The sequence below is a fragment of the Camelus ferus genome, chromosome 16, assembly GCF_009834535.1.
Source record: "Camelus ferus isolate YT-003-E chromosome 16, BCGSAC_Cfer_1.0, whole genome shotgun sequence".
NCBI lineage: Eukaryota > Metazoa > Chordata > Mammalia > Artiodactyla > Camelidae > Camelus > Camelus ferus.
Window position 1 is genome coordinate 29314254 of NC_045711.1, and position 22675 is coordinate 29336928.

Below are 22675 nucleotides of genomic sequence, written 5' to 3' on the forward strand. Positions count from 1 at the left end.
TAAAAAAGAGAAGAAGGAGAAAAAAAAAACATGAGCCATTTAGTCAGATATGACCTTCCCCAAGCATATGCAACTGGAGAAATTTTTCCTTAGGAATAAGGTGAAAGCTCATAAGTAAAATAAAGCAGCATAAAGGTTTAATAGTGTGGAATTTGGAATAAAATACATTTGCACTTAAATCACTTAATCTCTGAGCTTTCATTTCTTCTTTAATACGAGGATATTAGTATGCTATCTCATGGAGTAGGAGAGTATTAAATGAGATATTCTCAGTAAAATGTGCAGCAGAATGCCTGACATGCAGTAAATATTCAATACATAAGAGTCATAACTATATATATGTATAGTTATGTGGATAATTATACTATTCTAGTAAGCCCCAGTATAATTACATTCTTATAAGTAAGTATAAGTACTAAACTATTCTTTCATCCAAGAGCACCCACATGCCCCATTATCCCACCACTTTTTCCACAAGTGTTTTTTTTTAAAAAGAAACAATATTGTTCTGTTAACTCATACAATTCACAGATCATAGGAATTCCAAACGTACCTAATCCTGCCTTTATAGGAAAAAAAGGGTCCAGACAGGTGAAGTGACTTGCCCAAGGTCACAACTAACCCAGATGTCCGGATTTTCATGTCTGAATACTTTCTGTCCTACCAGGCTGGCTAACCTAGTTGGGATATTTCTTCCATACACAGTGTACATACTCCCCAGGGGTCATGTCAGCAGCTAGAGGTCTGCTGCTTTTGTGTCTCCATAAAAGAGAGCCCACAGTCCCCTTGTGTGTACTTATTTCTACTACTTCATTGCTACCTCGGTTGATAACCATCCACTGAAGAGAACGATGTTTAGCTTTGGCTGTGCACCTAAGTAGGAGCCTAGAGGAGCATTTTCTTCAAATAAATACACCAAAAGCATCATGAATAAAGTAGTGAACGCCAAGAAACAGCAAACAAGATATACATAATAAACAATATGCTCAAACAAATAAGACAACTGGAAGCTAAGACAAAAGAATCTCGATGCTGCCTGAACAAGGGTGACCAAAGAAGGTTTTGGAAATGCAGGTCTCCCTAAGGGGATGTTCCAGGCCAGAATTGTCTCTAGGAGATTACAAGGAAAAAAGAAAGGAACAGCAAAAAAAAATCCTTGGCGCATGACAATTTTCCCAACCCTAATGTATTTTAATTCTACCCCTTCTGCTGAAACTAACTAAATAAATAAAATAAGGAAAAGGTAGGAATATAAACACAGATATACACTTGAATCTAAGGTTTTAATGGCAACCCTCCCTCACTTCAAAATCCCTTTCAAATGTATAGAATACCTAAAATAAAGTTTTCCTACACTAATTTAAAACCAGGACTGGCAGAGATGTTTTTACGTATCTTGTGTTTCTGAGCAGGGAATCTTTCTTCAGAAACACTTTCCAAAGGAATTAAGTTTCTAAAAATCTAATTTCTCACTCTTAAAACCTCGAAAACTGTTTTTTTCTAGTTGTCACAATTTGTTTGTACTAATTACAATGGAACTTTGAAATAAAGACAAACATTACTTGAAACATGTGACTAATATAAACAGTCAAAAACCTTTTGCAATTGTTCAGACACTAAAGCAACAGAAAAGGTCACTAGTTATTTGGCGCTACCTCCCTCCGTGTCCTTGCCATTCAATGAGAGTTTTGAGTAAAAACTCTTCCAGGTCTAATATTCTAGTATTCATACCAGGGCTCTGCAAATTACAGTTTATGACCCAGCTAACAATGAACTTTACACGTTTAAAGGGTTGTAAAAAAAAAAAACAAAGAATCTCCAACAGAGGCCACTGTGGTCTGGGTAGCTCAAAATATTTACTCTCTGATATTTTGCAAAAAAGTTTGCTGACTCTAGCTTTATGCGAACCTTGCATTATATCTCTACCTAATAGGAGGGTTTCATGCCATTTTCCAGAATGAGAAAAATGAAACCCAGAAAAGTTCAGCGATATGCTGAAGCCATCCATACAGTCCTCAACAGAGCTGAAAATAAAACTCACATCAGCCAAGGCTCAGTCTTTAGCTAAGAGAAGGAAGTCTATGGTGAAGTTTGGGCTAAGTGTGTTACCTGCATCTCATATAATTAAAACACACACACACACAAACACACACACACACACACACCCATGAGTGCCATTATTCCCATGTTCCAAATGAAAAACTGGTTTAGAGTTTAACTAACTTGCTCCCAAGTGGTGAAGCCATGATTCCAGTCCAAGTCTGACTGAATCCAAGGAACCTGCCCCCGACACCCAGGCCTCCTCTAATGAAAATGATCAGTCCACCCAAGCCTGAGGACTTCAGGCTAGTGGAGTCTGCCAAAAGCATCAAATGATGGGGCCAAGACTGACAGCTCGGACTGAATTAGTTGACACTGCGTTCTGTCCAGGGCTGGGCATATTAGTTTGCCTGGGGCACCGAGTCCCTACAGGAGGTTTAAACTGTGGGTGGACATTCTCTGTTGATTATTCAATGTTTTAGTCCTCTGGGGAGAGAACCAAACGTATTACGAAATTCCTAACCCTGGAAGGCCAAAGGTATTCCAAAGGTCACACCTACTATTAGATTTTTACATAAACAACCAGCTTTGGTTTATTAAAATACTTACTTATTTACAGTTCTACATGAGTAATGCGTTTACCGGTTGCTGTTACAATTATCATCCATCTACAACAACAAGGTTAATAACAGTGTTTACTTATAACCTAATAATATTTACTAGGCATCTCCTTGGGCCAGATACTGTGCTAGCCCCTTTACAGAAAATATCTTCTTTAATTTTCACAACTCTTAGAGGATATTATCTCTATTATAATGTGAGGAGCTGACATTGAAACAGACAAAATAATGTCAGCACATTCAAAGAGATGGTGACTAGAACCCAGATCCATGTCAGGAAGTCCTCTCACCTGCAGGAGTGGAAGACCCTACCTCTCATTTCAGAGCCGTGGCATTCAGCTGCCGTCCCTGGCAATCTGATGGTGTGACTCAGAGCTCATGCTGGAGAGCTGGAGGGCCCTGAGTTTGCATGCCAGCTCTTCCACTTATTAAGTGAAGTAATAATAACAACACTTAGTGCTGCCTTCATTGAGAAATTACACTGGAACAGGCACTAGGCTAGACACTTCACAGAGACTCTGACATCTAATCCTCATAGCAACCACTTTGGTGTTTATTCCCGTTTTTCATAAGGGGAAACGAAGGCTTAGTAGGGTTAGGTAAGCTGCCTAAGATATTCACCTGGTGAACTTCAGATCCCAAGTGTGAACCTAGGCATTCTGGCACCAGTGCTGAACTCTGTGCTCAACTGCTCTGAGCAAGGTATCTGACCCTTGTACATGTCTGTCTTCTCATTTATGAAAAGTGAGAGTAAGAACAACCGCCTTTTGAGTTTCTTGTGAGGATTAAATAAGACTGACTAGCAGAGACTTGATTTAGAATTAGTGAGTGCCAATCAAGTGAGGGGCAGCCCAGAAATCTCAAAGACACATTGGCATCAGTTACCCAAAGAAAGAACTCAAGCAAAGGGACCACACACAGCACTAAAAAGAATGGGGCTCTGTCCCAGTCTGTTTATTTTTGTGTAGTCCAGCAGAAGGCAGCAGGGTATAAACGGTAAGAATCACCAAGCCAACCTCAAAAACTTGCCAAGAAAAACTCAAAATGTGGAAGCTTCTTCCACAAATTTAAGCCTCAGTATAATAATAATAATAATAATAATATTAATATTAATATTAATATTAATAATAAGCCTCTCCATGAGCTAATGTGGCATAGTTTACAATAATGAAGTGACCCTGGCTTCACACTATGAAACAGAAAAGTTTATTCCAGGTTTATTCTACTACATGAGGGAAAGACAACAAGGAAACTACTTTTAATCTTTGCAAAGATTTTTATTCACTGTGTTTATACCAAGGAAGGATTTATGGTAGTTTTCAAACATTCATAAAAAACAGAATATTCATATAAAGTAGAAGAAGGTGAAGACTAGCAAATGTTAAAGGGGAGGAATGTAAGACAACTAAGAGGTGGATATAAAAATATATCCTATTCATAGCAGCACTATTTACAATAGCCAAAACATGGAAGCAACCTAAATGTCCATCAACAGATGACTGGATAAAGAAGTTTCGGTATATCTATACAATGGAATACTACTCAGCCATCAAAAAGATAAAATAATGCCATTTGCAGCAACATGGATGGACCTAGAGATCATCATTCTAAATGAAGTAAGCCAGATAGAGAAAGAAAAATACCATATGATAGCACTTATACGTGGAATCTAAAAAAAAAAAAAGGACACTGAACTCATCTGCAGAACAGAAACAGACTCCCAGACATAGTAAACAATTTTATGGTTACTAAGGAAAGGGGGTGGGAAGGGATAAATTTGGGAGTTTGAGATTTATAAATGTTAGCCACTATATATAAAAGTAGATTTTAAAAAACATTTCTTCTGTATAGCACAGGGAACTATGTTCAATATCTTGTAATAACGTTTAATGAAAAAATATGAAAACAAATATATATATGTATATGCATGACTGGGACATTGTGCTGTACACCAGAAATTGATACATTGTAACTGACTGTACTTCAGTAAAAAAAGGAATAAAAGTGATAGCATAAAATATATATATATATATATCCTAAAGGAAATAATAAAGATAAGAGCACAAATCAATAAAGTTGAAAACAGGAAAATAAGGAAAACAGTTGAACCATTTTAAAAAAATCCATAAAATTGATAAACCTCTAGCAAGACTAATAGATTAAGAAGGGAGACGATGCAAAGTGTCAATATCAGCAAAAAAAAAAAAAAAAAAAAAAAAAGAAGGGGGCTATCACAACATATCCTGCAGCCATTAAAAGAATAATTAGGAAATACTATGAACAACTTTACTTTCATAAATTCAACAACTTAGAAGAAATGTACCAATCCCTTAAAAACCAAACTTACCATACTTAGCTATAATAAGATAGATCATCTGAATTGTCCCGTAACTATTAAAATGAATTTGTAATTTAAAAACTATAGAAAAAGGAACATACAAGCTCATTTTGTTTCACTGGAGAATTTTAGCAAACACTAAAAAAAAAAAAAAAAAGAATTGCATGTATGTAATCATTATGTTGAATATCTAAAACTAATATAATGATTTATGTCAATTATAGCTCAAATTTTTTCAAAGAATTATCACTTATCTTACACAATGTCTACCAGAAAAATAGAAGAATGTATTCCTAACAACTCATTTTATAAAGCCAGCATTACCTTAATATCAAAACCAGAACATAACAGCACACACAAACACACACACACACAAACCCTACTACAGACCAACATCTGTCATGAACTTAAGACAAAAATACTCAACATTTTAGCAGATCAAATCAAACAATGTGTAAAAAGCAATATACCACAAGCAAGTGGGATTTATGTTGGGGTATGCAAGGCTAGTTCAATATTTTAAAAATCAGTATAATTCACATCAGCAAAGAAGGACAAAGAAAAATCTATAATCACATTAACTGATGCACAAAAAAAGCACTCAACAAAATTCAATATACATTCATAATAAAAACTCTGAGTACACTACGATGAGAGAGGAACTTCTTCAAACTCACACACAACATCTACAAAGACCTAACTAACACCACGGTTTAATGGTGAAAGATTAAATGCTTTCCCACTATGCTGGGGAGCAAAGCAGGGTTGCCTGCTCTCACCAATCTTATTCAACATAGTGCTGAACATCCTTGCCACTGAAATAAGGTAAAATAAAAGTTAAAAAAATAATAGGAAAGAAAGAAATAAAACTTTCTCATTTTGCAGAAGGTATGACTGTCTACTCAGAAAACTCTAAGGAATCTACATTAAAAGTTCCTAGAACTAATAATTGGGTTTAGTAAGGTCACAGGAGACACAGTCTACAAAAATCAACCACATTTCTAAATACTGACAATGAACAAATGGAAATCAAAATCAAAAGTGGAATACAATTTGAATTGCTTCTGAAAAAGAAAATACGTGTGAATCTTAACAAAGCCTAATGTAGAGAATCTGTATGATGAAAACTATAAAATCATGATGGAAGAAATCAAAGAAAATCTAAATACTTGGAAAAATCTACCACATCCATGGACTGAATGATTCTGTGTAGTAAAGATGCCAGTTCTCCCTCAGTTGATCTAGAGGTTAAACACAATTCCTATCAAAAATCTCAGCAAGTTTATTTGTAGTTATAGATAAAATTATCCTAAAGCTAATATGAAAAGAGGATGGCCCTAGAATAACCAAAATAGTTCTGAAAAAGAAGAATGAAGTGGGAGGAATCACTTTTCCCAATGTTAAGGCTTACTACATAGCTGCAGGTATCAAGACAGTGTGATACTGGACAGACACACAGATCAACAGAACAGAATAGAGAACCCATAAATAGATCCAAACAAACATGCCCAGTTAGTATGTGAGAAAGGAGCAAAAGCAATTCAGTGGAGGAGGGAGAGCCTTTTCAGCAAAAGGCATTAGAGCAATTAGAAATCCATTGGCAAAAAAAATAAAGCCCAACCTAAACCTCACACCTTGTACAAAAATTAAACTCAAAATGTATCATAGACTTAAACCTAAAATGTAAAATTATAAATCTTCTAAAAAAGAACATCAGAGAAAATTTACATGACCCAGGACTAAGCAAAGGGTTCTTAAACTTGTCACCAAAAACATAATCCGTAAGAGTTAAAACTGATCGACTGGACTTCATCAAAGTAGAGAGACAAAAAGACCCATTACAGACTGGGAGACAGTGTTCTTGAATCACATATCTGACAAACTCTTTTGTGTTTTGGATATATGAAGAACTCTCAAAACTCAACATCAAAAAAAAAAAAAAATCTGATTAGATAATAGGCAAAGAAGTGCACAGACGTTTCACCAAAGAAGATATGTGCATGGAAAATAAACACCAAAAGTATTCAACATCAGTAGCCATTAGAGAAATGAAAATTAAAACAGCAATGATATATCACCACACATCTGCCAGAGTGGCTAAAATGAAAAACAGTGGTAACGTTGACAGGGATGCAGAGACACCGTGTCATTCATACATTTTTGGTAAGACTATAACATGGTACAATCACCCTGGAAAATATTTGGCAGTTCTTTCAAAACTAAAAAATGAACTTACCATATAACCCAGGAATTGCACCACTGGACTTATATCCCAGAGAAATGAAGACATTTTTATGCAAAAACTTACACATGAATGTTCACAGCAGCTTTACTCATATAACAGCCCCAAACTGGAAACTACTCGTATTTCCTTCAAAGGCTAAAGGGTTTAACACATAACACACGTTATATCCATACCATGGAATGGTATTCAGCAGTAACACAGAATGAACCGTGGGTATATGCAATAACTTGAACGAACCCCAAGGAAATTATGCTGAATGGAAGAGGCCAATCTCCAAAAGGAGATGCATGATCTCATGTACATGACAATCATGAAGTAACAAAATGGATGAACAGATTAGTGATTGCCAGGAATTAGGGACCCCAGGGATGAGGGGTGAGTGGTAGGTGCGGCTCTAATGGAGTAATAGGAAAGAGTCATGTGGTGCTCTACAGTTGAGTATCTTGACTGTGGTTGTAGTTATACAAGGCTACACATGTGATAAAATTGTATAGAGCTACACGCACATACACACGCACAAAATGAGTGCTTATAGTGCTGGTGAAATCTGAACAATCTAGTTTGCACCAATGCCACTTTCTTGATTTTGATATGATTGTGGAGTTGTGTAAGACGTTAACATTGAGAAGGAGGACACGAGCCAGGGAAAGGGTACGTGGGATTTTTTTCTGTATATTTCTTTGCAACCTCCTATGAGTCTACATTTATTTCAAAATAAAGTTTTAAAAGTGTACCCCAATAGAGTCCTGTATAGGGATTTGATCCTAAGCTCCCGAGAAACCAATCAGAGAGAAAAAGTTATTAATTAGACAGTTCATAGGTCCAAGGGAAGAAAAAGCAATCAGAGGGACCAAAGAAAAAAAAAATTTGGTAGCAGAGACTGAAAGAACTTTCTCCTGCAGATCCTTTTGAAAGGATGAAAGGAACAGACTCACTTGAATTTGGCTCCTTGAGCTACAGTCCAAGGCCCTGATGAGTAGCCCTCCCCTCTGCTCTGTCCTCCGAGGTTCTTCAGTGGACAGTGTGTTTATATGGTTGCCTGGGAGGCAATGGCCAATGGTCTCAGCAAAGTCATGCATGACATGATCATATTTACTAGCACATTCCAACACCAGGGGGTGCACTTTCTGATAGAAATGAATCACAGTTAAGGTCAAAAAATCTCCACAAAAGGAGGCACTTTTTTCATAGATGAGTAAAAGCCTTAAAAATTCAGGCTTCCATTGGGATAGCCTCTCTTTGTACTTGACCTGCCTTTGTAGTGCCCCTTGGAATTTCTATTCCCCCATGCAGATGCTTTGATAGGTGGTCATAGCCCCAGCCAGGCAGGAAATACCCTCCCACCTTACAGAGAGACAAGGAAACAAGAAGGAGGCTCAGGGAGAGGGTACCCTGCTTTACCAGGACTTGAGCTCACTTAGGGATTTGATCCAGAGGCTCAGCTAAAAAAGGAGTGTTCCATTACCTCATTTTGCCTTCTGTTTATATGGGACAGGATTTAGGAGTCAGGATGCTAAGTCCTCACCATATACCATCTTTCCACCTCAACCCAAATTTTATAGTAGTGGCTCTCTCGGGAATTTATTTGTTTGCTCAGATCTACATGGAAAAGGCAAAAAGTCTATATCCATGGACTTTTCTGGATTTACATGGATCCCCATCTGCTAAACACGTTTGTAGAATTTTTAACCAACCAATAATATGAGACACTGAGTTAAAAGCTACCCATTCCATGTAGACTAACGGAGTATGATTTTTCTTTTCAAGTCTCAGAGCAGTGAGTACATGGCTTCCCCCTTTAAAGTGCTCTCCTTTCTAACAACTATTTCCGTAGTCAAGATACCGCTCACCAGTCCAAAACTGAATTCCCATTCCCTGGAAATCCGTAAAGCTGAACGTGTTTGGATTAAGATAATGATGCTGCCAACTTACGTGGAACTGGTCTGAGGTTGTTCAAATGCTTCCTTTGGAATTTTAAGGCCAGGATTTCGCTTCTTGCCTACAGGGAAAGATGGAAGGAAAAAGTTAAGGTCTCATAGCATAAGAGCAGGGGCAGAGACTGAAGCAGGGAAAAGGACGGCCCTGGGAACGCAGGTCTCATTTCCCCATTCAGAACTCCACTTCCTACCCAGGACGTCCATGAGCGACAAGCATCCAATCACCAGGCTGAGCAGAGCTTCCCAAACACAGAGTGTGGTCACGAATGAGGTTTTTCACCAGTCCAGGGTGAAATATCAGTGTAAGAATGCCAATTCTTTTTACCCAGGAAGACCTGCCCTTTTCTCCCTGCTGGGAGTTTGACATTCCAGCCTCTTTTTTCCTTTATTATACACAACAATGGTGATGGTAGATGATGTTGGTTATAGTTTTTTTTTTTCTTTTTAATGCCAGTCAGATGTAATCATGCTTATCTCAGTATACTACTACATTCTAAGTTGATCTGCAATTGGCTGATAGACTTAACCATGCAGGTGGAATGAAAAACACTTTCCCACTGCTCTGCCCTGCCCATTGTCAACCACCTGCCATAAGCTGAAACACCTAGGAGAGGGATAGAATAATGTTTGTTTATGTTTACCCTGTTCAGAATAGCATTAAGATAACAGATGGACTCATGCAAGGAGGCTGTCACTTCTTTGGGGGCCAGATGGGAACGTAACTGATGTGTTCCCCCTCCTGGGCTGAAACCACAAGAGAGCTTGGCTCAGATACTTTTGTTGATGAGTTAAAAAGAACAGACTGAGAAATGGCAGCTCAAGAAGTGATCAGAGAAACCAGTCTTGTAAGGGCCTGAGATTTTCCTCACCTAAAGAGATCTGTGTCCCTTCACACTTGGCATGAGAAAGCAAAGAGGAGCTGAATAGAATACCCAAGGGTTCACTGTCTTTCTCGCCTTTTCTCCACTTTGCAGGGAGCAGTACAGGCTGACACAAGCCCTGGTTAAGGCCCTAAAGAGAGATCCTGAAGCTGCATGGAAAATTAAGAAATTAAATACTGTAACTGCCTTGCATGAAAAGGACATCCAAAGACTTCAGTTATTGCTCAGCATCAGAGAGCCAGCAATGACCCAGTCAGAATCAGAATCCAGGTCTCCAGATACCCAGCAGGGAGCTCTTCCCTCTGTTCCACAATGGATGACGTTTAGAAGTGACCAGAGAGAATGGGGCAGGGCGGGGATGGGATTATGAGTTTTTAAAAAACCAGCTTACATCTGGTCCCTTCCCTCACCAATGACCTCCAGAGTCACTTTTCACCTGACTCTTGATACCCTCTATTATAAAATGCTCTCATGACATCAATACCTACCTTATTGGACTGATGTGAGAACCATGAGATAACACAGATGAAAAAGCAATGGAATACCTTAAGTAGCTGTTAACTATAATCATTTAGAGAAACAATCTGTACAGCCTCATTAAAGAAAATAAATCATTTGAGAAATTCATGAACAGAACATAGCCCAGTAAACTGTACAATTGAGAATTTTTTCCCTATGCCTTCAAACTCCAAAAATCTAGATCAATTCTGCCAAGCTGTATAAAGCCAGCAAGCAATGTGCTTGGCAGTAATAAACACAGAGAAAGCCTTTTAGAACCACCTTCATTGTAACAGGTTTTCTCAATTTTCTCCTCATTTGGACTTATCCATGTGTTTTATAAGAATTCAAAACTCACCATTTACTTTCCCATTCCTGGAGCTCAGATGGCCATTTAGCACGTCAGTCAGTTATTGACCATACACAGAGCTGTACTATGTACCAGAACGATGCTAAGTGCCGGATCTGATTGTGGGAATCCACATAGGTACACGGCCAGTCCAACAATTCCCATCCATGGACCTCAGCCAAGTAGACAGAGAAGGGTATTTTAAATGAGATACTCCAGGGAGGAACAAATGGCAAGTTTGACTTGTCCAGATAACAGCATACAGATTCCAACACAGGTGCCAGACAATTCAGGTAATCCCAGCAGATACAACCCTGTAGTTGTCCCAGATAAAACAAAACAAAATGAAACTAAAATATATTTTGCCTGTGAAGAAGGCTCCCCAGATGCCATTTAAACAAGCCAAAAGCAAACATTACTCTTTTTTTTTTAATTGAAGTATAGTCAATTTACAATGTTGTGTTAATTTCTGATGTACAGCATAGTGATTCATTTATACATATATATTCCTTTTCATATTCCTTTTCGCTATAGGCATTACAAGGTCTTGAATATAGTTCTCTGTGCTATACAGTAGGCTCTTGCTATTTATCTATTTTATATACAGTAGTTTGTATCTGCAAATCCCGAACTCCTGATTTATCCCTCCCCACCCCCATTCCCCTCAGTAACCATAAGTTTGTTTTCTATGTCTGTTTTATACACAAGTTCATTTGTGTCATTTTTTTTAAGATTCTACATATAAGTGATATCATATGGTATTTTTCTTTCTCTGTCTGGCTTAGTTAACTTAGTATGATGATCTCCAAGTCCATCCCTGTTGCTGCAAATAGCATTAGTTTATTCTTTTCAAACGTTACTCTTAAGTTCCTATATCTCTCTTCTTCACTTCTAACTCAGCTCTTACAATATACATGTCAAGAGAAATAGCTATTTATGGAGAAAACCACCTTTGAAAAACTAACATAGCAGTGAATTATTACACCACAGCAATTAATTATTAGTAATTCCTTAATAGCAATCAATATTAAGCTATGACCCAATAAATCATCAAAACATCTGTACAAAGAAATAGTAAAAGAAAGAGAGAGAGAGAGAAAACTTTTTGGCACAGTGATTAAAGGAATAAATGACCAAAACAACAATGAAGTCTTCTAGGTGTGGGAAAAGAAGACCCCTGATTCTCTTCTGACAAGAAGAAAAAGAATTCTAGGAGACACAAACCCTAGTTGAATCACACCGTTAGAAAACACCCTGCCCTTTTTGTTTTAAGTAGATCAAATAAAACAAAAATCACAAAGGCACACACTAGCATTCCATAATTCACTTACTTGCCCATCACTGAAAGAGTAACCCAGTAAGAAGACCAGCAGAAGTGACTCTGATGAGGTGTTCAAGGCTGCAAGGACAGTGAGCAGAAGAAAACCACACAGAAGGCATTCTTGACTTAGCTCCGGAGACCACACTTCAGCCGAGTGAGGCAGAACTGCACAGACTCCTCCCCTTCCTCCAGTGCAGATTGCCCCAAACCTCTGCAAGTTTATCATTCCCCGGAAAACTCCAGCTTCAGAAAGGGAGTAGGGAAGTGGGTCCATTTGGACATCAAGACGTGACATTAATCATTAACCAGGCTGGGAGGACTAAATCTATAAAGTAATTCTGGACAGTACAGCGTTCTCCAGCCTTTCTATAAATGTCTCTTTCATTTCTTAAAAGAAAAGGAAACAATATGTGGTCTGTTTCCAGCTGTGTTTATTTCAAAGCAATCTGTTCCCCTTCACAAGGCTGCCAGCACCTGACTCTAACATTTAACACCGTGATAAAAAAAAAAATTAATAAGAGGGAGGAAGGTGAATAATAAAATTAAGTGGTCAACTATGATAAACGACCTTTTCACTTGATATTCTAAAGTAAAACTGAAAAATATATCAGAAAATAGGCTCCATGTTACATCACATGCTAGTAACAAGCGTTCTCAGAAGGAGGAAATTCTGTGCACGTCTGCAGATCTCAACCAGTTTTGCCCTCTGCTTGGTACAACCTGCAAAGGCTAAAAACATCCTCGGCCTGACTGAGCGTATGTGGTACTGTATTACATCAGCCAGTGTCACACACATGCCTCTTTTCTCTGAAAATATTGTAGTCCCACGACACACGTGTATTTGCAAAACTCATCTTAAACCAAAGCTGGGTCATTATGATCCCAGCCTGGAGCAAAATGGCACTGAAAAAAAAAAAACCCAAACTTGCCAGTAGTTAGAAAACATTTACCAGGCCACAGAAATGTTCACTAGCTCTGACCATACAGAAAATGATGGGGTACACAAGACCTCTTGCTCAGTACCCGCCCGGAGACGCTAAGCACAAAGGGCTTCTCTCATGTGCCTTATTACATAAAACAGAAGATCGTGCTCCAGGGCCAACCCAAACAGCCAGAGAATCCCACAGGGTCAACAGGAGGTGACGTCGTGAGGATATGCTGACACCTAAATATTTGTCAGCTTGGCCGAGGGTTGGGTGGGGGGACATGATTATGAGGGTTTACAGTTATTGACACAGCTTTACAAAAGGATGGCTTTGCTCCCAGTGCCAAATTTATTTTAAAAATCTGTTTCCCAATGTGAATGGGATTTCCAGCCAAATAACTGGCAACCTGGAGGCTTTGGCTGCCCTCGCTTTAATACTTGCATCTAGGCTTAAGTTCCAGAGGTGGCTGGCACTAAAATCGGCAGAGAAGTGTCATTAAATGTTATTAAATTGCAATGATCAGATGCAAAGCAACTAAGGGGGACAGGGCAGAGGGAAGGGAGTATGGGGAGAGAACTGGCTTTACAACAGCGATACGAAAGTGGACACAAATACCTCCGTCCCCCCAAACCACTGGACCTAACCCACCATGGAGACTCCAACCAGTATGCCAAATTTCTTTGGAATTACATAAAATTTAGAGAAGGAAAGCGGCAAAGCTCATTTTAAAACGCGCAGTCATTTTTATTTCAAGCAGGCAGATGACTCTCCTGAAACCCTGCCTTTACCTTTGCATCCCTCGGCTTGGGGGGGCTCCAGCCCTTTTGTGGACCAGATCTCCATCTTCCAAATTCAGCTCACTGATCACGGGCCCCACAGAACCTTCCCAGACCTTCCTGAACACTCCTCAAGGATCCTTGTCCACACCTGCCAGCTTCCACATGCTGGCATCTCGAACATCATATGAACTCAATGCAACTTTACTAAACCTCCACTCTTCTGGTTTAAAATGTCCACTCTATCTTAAGATGGGTCTCCATGACCATCTGCCATTTTTATTCCTCATATCTTTTCTCACTATCTCAAATCACTGTACTCTTCCACGTATGTATTCACTTCTGAATTTATTTATTACTTATTTATTATCAATCTCTTCCATAAACATTCAACTAATGGCAGCAGTTTTGCCCAGTGCCTACACATTGTCAGTGTTTGTTGACTGAACATCTGTTGCTCTTTTTTTCAACTGTTTTGAATTTTAGTATGGAGACCTTCAAAAAAAATTTTAAGTATAATCTGTAAAAATATTGAATTACTATGTTGTTACATCTGAAGCTAATATAATATTGTAAATCAACTACACTTTAAGTAAAAAAACAAAAAACAGAATGGAGTAGAAATAGTACAAGCTTGAACATCAGTAAGACGTCATTTTAAAATCCTAGCTGTGCCAGTGATTAACCCTGTGACCCTGAGAATGTTTCCTAAACTCGGTTTCTGCACCTACAAACTGGAGATGAGAGACTCGGGTCACTAATTCAGTTGGCACGATATGTGTAAAGAAGCCTAGTATATAACAAGTACTCACTAAATAGTAGTTTCTTTTCTCCCTCCCATGTTTGTGCTTATATTTTAAAAATAGGAATGGAACAGAATGTCTCCTGAATGGGCAGCTTGTTTATTCAGATGCTGTCCACTGATCTTCCCCTCTTGCGTTCTTTATGTGAAAATTATATTTTTCAAACATCTCATCAATCTTGAACTATAGTCTCTTGGTTTCCACTGAGTCTGGGAACTATTTCAGCTTTATAGACTCAAATCTCTGAGAGCAAGGCCTCAGAATCCATATTTTTCATAAAGGACTTTAATTTTTTAGAGCAGTTTTAGGTTCTTAGCAAAATTGAAGGGAAGGTACGGAGATTTCCCATAGACCTCCCTGTCTCTGCACATGCAGAGCCTCCCCCTTTATCAACATCCCCCACCAGAGCGCTGCATTTGTTACAAATGATGAACCTAAATTGACACATCATCATTCAAAGTCCATGTTTTACCTTAGGGTTCATTCTTGGTACTCTTGTGCATTTGGACAAGTGTATACTATGTATCTACCATTATAGTATCATACAGAGTATTTTCACTGTCTTTAAAAAATCCTCTGTACTCCGTCTATTCATCCCTCCTTCCCCAAAGCCTCTGGCAACCACTGCTCTGTTCACTGTATCCATTGTTTTACGAGAATGTCACATAATTAGGGTCATACAATATATATATACTGTATGATCTTAATTATATATATTATATATAGCCTTTTCTGATTGGCATCTTTCTCTTAGTAATATGCATTTAAGGTTCTTCCATGTTTTTTCATGGCTTGACAGCTCATTTCTTTTTAGCACTGAGTAATATTCCATTGTCTGGATATACCACAGTTAATTAATCCATTCACCTACTGAAGGGCATCTTGGTTGCTTCTATATTTTGGCAACTTTGAATGAAGCTGCTTATAAACATCTGTGCACAGGTTTTTGTGTGAACAGAAGGAGTATGATTGCTGGGCCATATGGTAGAGTGTGTTAGACTTGTAAGAAACAGCCAAACTGTCTTCCTAAGTGGCTGTATCACTTTTTTTTTTTTTTAACTCCATAAGTGATTGAAGATCCCAGCCAGGTCAAGAACCCCTCATCAAGTGTATCTAAGTAATGTGTTTCCTTTTTTTTTTTTTTTTTTTTTACCATTTCTTTCTTTATGATGACAAGGTCACCTCCCCCCAGTTTCTGTCATTTCCCCTATCACCAATCAGTTCTTTCTGGCCAATAAGAAACACCAAACGAAGTTCCTCACTGGGACATCTATAGCTTTGACCTGAAACTGTCAATAATCCACCAAAGTAGACACTGCAAGGGACAAAAACTTCATCGAGCTACAAATTCTGCTTTGAAAGAGTCAGGGAATAAGACAGACCAATTCCTGTAATATCAGAGAGCAAGCGTGATGCACAATACAAGTTTTGCACCGTGAACACAGGAGGTTCAAAGCAGGAGAGAGGAAATCAGGCAAGGGAAATGGAAAAAAAAAAGTCTCACTGGATAAGTAGTATTTTAGGTGGCCCTTTGATAATTGGTAGGATTTGAGGGTACATGATGGTTCATTATACTACTATGTCTTCTTTTTATATATATTTAATGTTTCTATTAAAATAAATTTTTAAAAGATAATGGGTAGGTTTGTGACAATCAGAACATGGGAAGACAACAATGAGATTCCAAGGAGAAGGAGGATGAGCTCACAATGGTGGGAGAAGGCACTGTGGTGTATTCAAGACTGTGAGTTGTCTACTTTGGACAGAGTGAAGGATGGTAGCAGAGAGAAGGCTGGAGGGGAGGTTGGAGGCAAAGACTGAAGGCCTGTAACTAACAGTATTTAATTTTCAGATTTAGGAAGAAAAGTCATCTATGTTTTTCAGTAGAGGAGTGTCCTGCCATGCTATCTGTATTTCAAAAAATAACTTAAAAAAAAGTAACAAGATTAATATCTGCAGGATGTTTTGAAACCGTGGTACACACATACACTGCACGTGCGTACACCCAAACAAATCCACATATACATGCTTTGGTGGTTTAAGCTTTCAGGTCTTTTGCTCATATTCTCCCTGGAATGTTATCACCTATCACCCCTGGTCAACTTCAACACTCAGCTCAAGCATGTTCTCCTCCAGGAAGCCTTCCATAAAAAAAACAAACAAACAAACAAACAAAATACATTAAATGTCCCTTATCTGCGTGGTCACAGGACTCTACACATATCTTCAGTGTCTTCCTTCTTATACTGATTGGTCGAACCTACCTGCTCACCCATCTTTCCCACTAGAATGCAAGCTCTGCAAAGCCAGATCCCATGCCTTCCGTGCCCACATACAGAGCAAACACTGGGCTCAAAAGAATAAGAGGCAGAGACCAACGTGGTAATAAATAAGCTGCTTCAACTCTGCAGAGGCAAAATCGACGGGCTCTAGTGGTTTCCTGGATAAGAGGTACAGAAGGTCAGAAGCTAAGCTGTAGCCGTAATAGTAGTAGCAATCTGGCGTTTCCACACCGAGACAAAATTAATTAAAAAAAGGAAAGTCAGGGCATTTTGGGTGGGAGGTGGGAGAAGGCAGATAATGAGTTCCAATTCAGATGTGCTAAGGATAAGCTGGGGGGACACGTGGCAGATTTCAAGCAGGCACATGGGGCTTAAGAAATGGATGGGGGGGACTGCAGATCTGAGAGTGACAAACAGAGAAGCAGAAAGTTGAATGAGACAGGCAGGGAAACAAGAAGGACAAGAGAAGGCAGCCAAGGCAAGAACATTCTGAGAGAATGAGATGTGAATGGAGACTCAGTGAAGGGACACCAAGAATCTCTGGCCATGTCCAAGGAGAAAAGCCAGCATCGACTCCTCGGAAAAGGTCCTACTTGCAAAAGAGTGAAAGCAGACAGTGGGTTTTCTTACAGCTTCATGGGATGGAAGTTCTCTTTGCAGACCTGCTTGAGCTGAAGTCTGTTTTGTCACATTAACCATTTGGCATTGACTTTGTGCTCTTGAAAGAACCTAAAAGTAAATCACAGCCAACTGCCTTCCAGTTGTGGTCTGAGCCTGAGCTAAGGTAGGGGGGAGGGCGGTCGTTAGGAGGGGAATCCCCACCATCTGTGCTCACCTCCTTCCTCATTTGTATGCTGCTTCATTCATGAGTCTTTATCAAAAGGAAATGTCATAGGGGTGTTAAAAAATACAACTTTACGATAAAAATACGCCAACAGGTTGCCAAGAAATTGAGCGATGTGTCCCATCTTTTCAAAATGCATACTAAGTTTTCGTTAGCTTTTAAAAATAGCACTTATTTTAAAGCTAAATATTGAAAATGTGCCAATGAAATAATGTGATTCTAGGATATGCCTCAAAGTAATATGGGGAGAGGGAATAAAGATATAGATGAAATAAGATTAGCTGTGAGTAGGTGATTTGTCAAAGCTGAGTGATGGATACATGGAGGTTCATTATATGTCTACCTTTGGGTATGTTTGGAATTTTCCAAAATACAAACATCTTCTTAAATAGCTACTGAATAACAGAAAACGCTCTTTTAATAGTTAAAAAGAGAAGGAAGAAGACTGCATTTTTTTTCTTGGGAGAAATGGATTCTTATTTCCTTTTGGTCTAAGATCACGATGTTAATAGCACTGTGATCACCTCCCTTTTAGCCAAGGAAAACTATCAAGTCATAACGTTGATTCAACCAGCTGCTTGAAAACTAAGAGATGCAAAGAAATACACAGAAAAGTTCTTGATCCATATCTCTTCTTAGAGTGCTACCAGTACAAAGTCTATTCTGCTTCTCCGCTAGCCTCATCCAACTTCTTTTATTGAGCTGCATTCTACCATGATGTCACTGACCTTAAGGTCACCTTAAAAAGAGGTCCTTGATGAGCCCATTGAGGCATACCTACAAGAGGGCCTCTGAAAGTCACCTCTGTAAGGTGGTTTTTTTTATTAACTCCTAAGTCTTACAGTCTTCTAAGTCTTATAGTCTTCATTATAAAGACTCTTGGGGGGGGGGGGATGTATGTTACCAGTAACAAGAGCTGGTTCCCCCCGTATAATCGATCAGTCTCTGCCTATGGATGAAGTGAATGTTTCTCTATGTGTTTCGTTCTGTGGGCTGATGGCTAAAAAGCTTAGGCCCAAACTGGCACTCATACTCATATTCATTTCTGACTCAGTGTTTTTTTGTGGCTCTGTTTCTGTCTTACCCACCCTCTTAATGACATTTTATTATGGAATATTGTAAATCTATGAGAAAGTAAACAAAACAGTTATAATCAACCTCTGTGGACCCATTCCCCAGCTCAACAAATATCGACTCATGGCCAATTTTATTTCATTTATACCCCACCCACTTTCTCAGACATCAAATCGTTTCATCCATAAATGGTTCATCAAATATCTCTCAAAGAAATGGACTATTTTAAGAAGTGTAACCACAAGACCCTTATCATACATAAACAATAAGTAATTTCTTAATATCTACTCAGTGTTCAAAATTCTAATTGTCTCATAAATACTTTATAAATATTCTAAATATTATTAAATCAAGTTGTGTTTCAATTAGGATTAAAATGAAGTCCATGTTATACTAATAAATAAATAAATAAACAAACAAACAAACAAACAAACAAACAAACCAAACAGAAATAAACACAGATACAGAGAACAGAACAGTGGTTACCGGTGAGGGAAGAAGGGAGGGCAAAACAGGTAAAAGGAGGTCAACTGTATGGGGATGGAGAACACTAAATTCTTGGTGGTGAGCACACTGTAATGTATTCAGAAGTCAAAATACAATGTTGTACACATGTAGCTTACATAACGTTATAAATCAGTGTTATCTCAGTAAAAGTTTTTAATTTAAAAACTCATGAGATTGCTTTCTACAAAGTTACACAAATAAAATTTTCTTTTTATAAAGCTTTAAAAAAAATAGGTCCATGTTTTATGATTAGTTGATAAAGTTTCTTAGGTCCCTTTTAATCTATAAGCTCTCCCTCCTCTTCCCCTCCCCCAATTGTTCTGTTGAAGAAATCCGGTCATTTGCCATGTAAATTTTCCTACTAGATTCTACTGATCATATCTCTTGTTGTTGATTCACATATCCCTCTGTTAGCTAGAGCTTGATCAGACTGAAACTTGACTTTTTTGTTTGGCATGACTACATCACAAGTGGGCTCACTTACTTATCATTTAAGTTAAATCCCTGGATTTTATGCATCCTAGTAAGCTATCTTAACTCTCAACTGAAAAAGTAAGAGATAAATGAATAAATGAATAATCCCTCAACAATACTTGGTATCCAAACTTCTTAATCTTTGTCAATTTTGTAAGTTAAGGAAGTTACCTCATTGTTTTTAATCACTCTTTAAAAATATCAAATGAAGTTGAATATTTTTATATGAATACTGACATCTTAGTTTTGTTTCTGCGACCTATCTGTTCAAGCTATTTCCTCATTTTTATATTAAGTTATTATTGTTTTCTTTGTTAAGAGGAGACATTGCCCCTTTTTGTAGTTTGTATTGCAACACACAGAAACACACACACACACATATGCAAGTGTGTCTACCTGCTCGGGTTGGATTTTTCCTCCTTGATTATACAAAATCAAAATTTTTATATTACTTCATGGCCTCTGCACTTTTATAAGGCAGGAACCTTCTTTCCTCTTCCCCAAATAGTTAGATACTTGTCCCAATACCAACTGTTAATCTGTCCCATTTTTTTCTCAATTAATTTTACACATCTTGTTAATTTTTATATCTCTTATATAGTCCTCTTACCTAAGTTCATTGGCTGCCATGTCCAAAAATTACTAAATATTCGTGGCTATTAAAGGCATCGTCACCTGATCCTGAGTTTAAGAGAACTCATTCTAGCTTTTCATCTTAAAAAAAGATGCTGCTGTAATTTTTTTAAACACTTTGCTTGTGGTAAGGTTCCTGTATAGTAAAAACGACACGTATTTCAAATGTAAAATTTGATGAATTTCAGTAGATGTATACACCAGTGAAACCACTGTCACAATCAAGATAGCTAACATTTCCATCACTCCCCAAGAGGTGCAATTTTCAAATTCCCAATTTATCCCTTTCCATCCCCTTTATCCCCTGGTAACCATAAGTATGTTCTCTATGTCTGTGAGTCTATTTCTGTTTTGTAAATAAGTTCATTTGTGTTCTTTTTTTTTTTAATTCCACAAATAAGCAATATCATATGGCATTTTTCATTTTCTTTCTGGCTTACTTCACTTAGAATGATGATCTCCAAATCCATCCATATTGCTGCAAATACATTATTTTATTCCTTTTTATGGCTGAGTAGTATTCCATTGTGTGTGTGTGTGTTTGTGTACCACATCTTCTTTATCCAGTCATCTATTGATGGACATTTGGGTTGTTTCCATGTCTTGGCTATTGTAAATAGTGCTGCAGTGAACACTGAGGTGCACATTCTCTTTTTGAATTATATTTTTCTCGAGGGACCTTAACACCCCACTTACATCAATGGACAGATCATCTGGACAGAAAGTCAATAAGGAAATACGGGCCCTAAATAACACATTAAACCAGATGGACTTAATTGATATCTACAGAGCATTCCATCCAAAAACAATATAATACATATTCTTCTCAAGTGCACGTGGTACATTCTCCAGAATCAACCACATGCTAGCCCACAAAGCTAGCCTCAGTAAATTTAAGAAAATAGAAATCATACCAAGCATCTTTCCCAACCACAATGCTATAAGTTTAGAAGTCAACTACAAGAAAAATAAAACTGCAAAAATTGCAAACATGTAGAAGCTAAACAAGATGCTGCTAAACAGCCAATGGATCACTGAGGAAATCAAAAAATAGAAATCATACCAAGCATCTTTTCCAACCACAACACTGTAAGTTTAGAAGTCAACTACAAGAAAAATAAAACTGCAAAAATTGCAAACATGTAGAAGCTAAACAAGATGCTGCTAAACAGCCAATGGATCACTGAGGAAATCAAAAAATTGAAATCATACCAAGCATCTTTTCCAACCACAACACTGTAAGTTTAGAAGTCAACTACAAGAAAAATAAAACTGCAAAAATTGCAAACATGTAGAAGCTAAACAATATGCTACTAAACAACCAATGGATCACTGAGGAAATCAAAAAATACTTTGAGACAAATGAAAACGAAAACACAACAATCCAAAACCTCTGGGATGCAGCAAAAGAAGTTCTAAAAGGGAAGTTTATAGTGATACAAGCCAAGAAAAATCTCAAGTAAAAAACCTAACCTTACACCTAAAGCAGCTAGAGAAAGAACAACAAACAAAATCCAAAGTTATAGTAAAAGAAATCATAAAGATTAGAGCAGAAATAAATGAAATAGAGACTCAAATAACAACAGAAGAGATCAATGAAAATAAAAACTGCTTCTTTGAAAAGATAAACAAAATTGATAAACCTTTAGTCAGACTCATCAAGAAAAAAGGGGAGAGGGCCCAAATTAATAAAATCAGAAATGAAAAAGGGGAAGTTACAACCGACACCACAGAAATACAAGGGATTTTAAGAGGCTACTATGAGCAATTATATGCCAACAAAAAAGATAACGTAGAAGAAATGGACAATTTCTTAGAAAGGTATAATTTGCCAAGACTGAACCAGGAAGAACAGATAATATAAACAGACCAACCATCAGTACAGAAATCGAATCAGTAATTTAAAAACTCCCAACCTACAAAAGTCCAGGACCAGACAGCTTCACAAGTGAATTCTACCAAACATTTAGAGAAGAGTTAACACCTATCCTTCTGAAACTATTCCAAAAACTTGCAGAGGAAGGAACACTTCCAAAGACATTCTATGAGGCCATCATAACTCTGATACCAAAACCAAAGATACCACTAAAAAAGAAAATTATAGGCCAGTATCACTTATTAATATAG

General features: G+C 37.8%; 1 protein-coding gene across 1 annotated transcript in view; it reads right to left on the minus strand.

The window, feature by feature from the left end:
* The window catches only part of MAP2K6 (mitogen-activated protein kinase kinase 6), a 123437-nt gene that overhangs the window by 40216 nt on the left and 60546 nt on the right, over window positions 1-22675 (minus strand). Inside the window, exon 2 of the mRNA XM_032456982.1 lies at window positions 9176-9242. Within this exon, the coding sequence (XP_032312873.1) occupies window positions 9176-9242 (67 nt within the window). The remainder of the gene's footprint in view (window positions 1-9175; window positions 9243-22675) is intronic.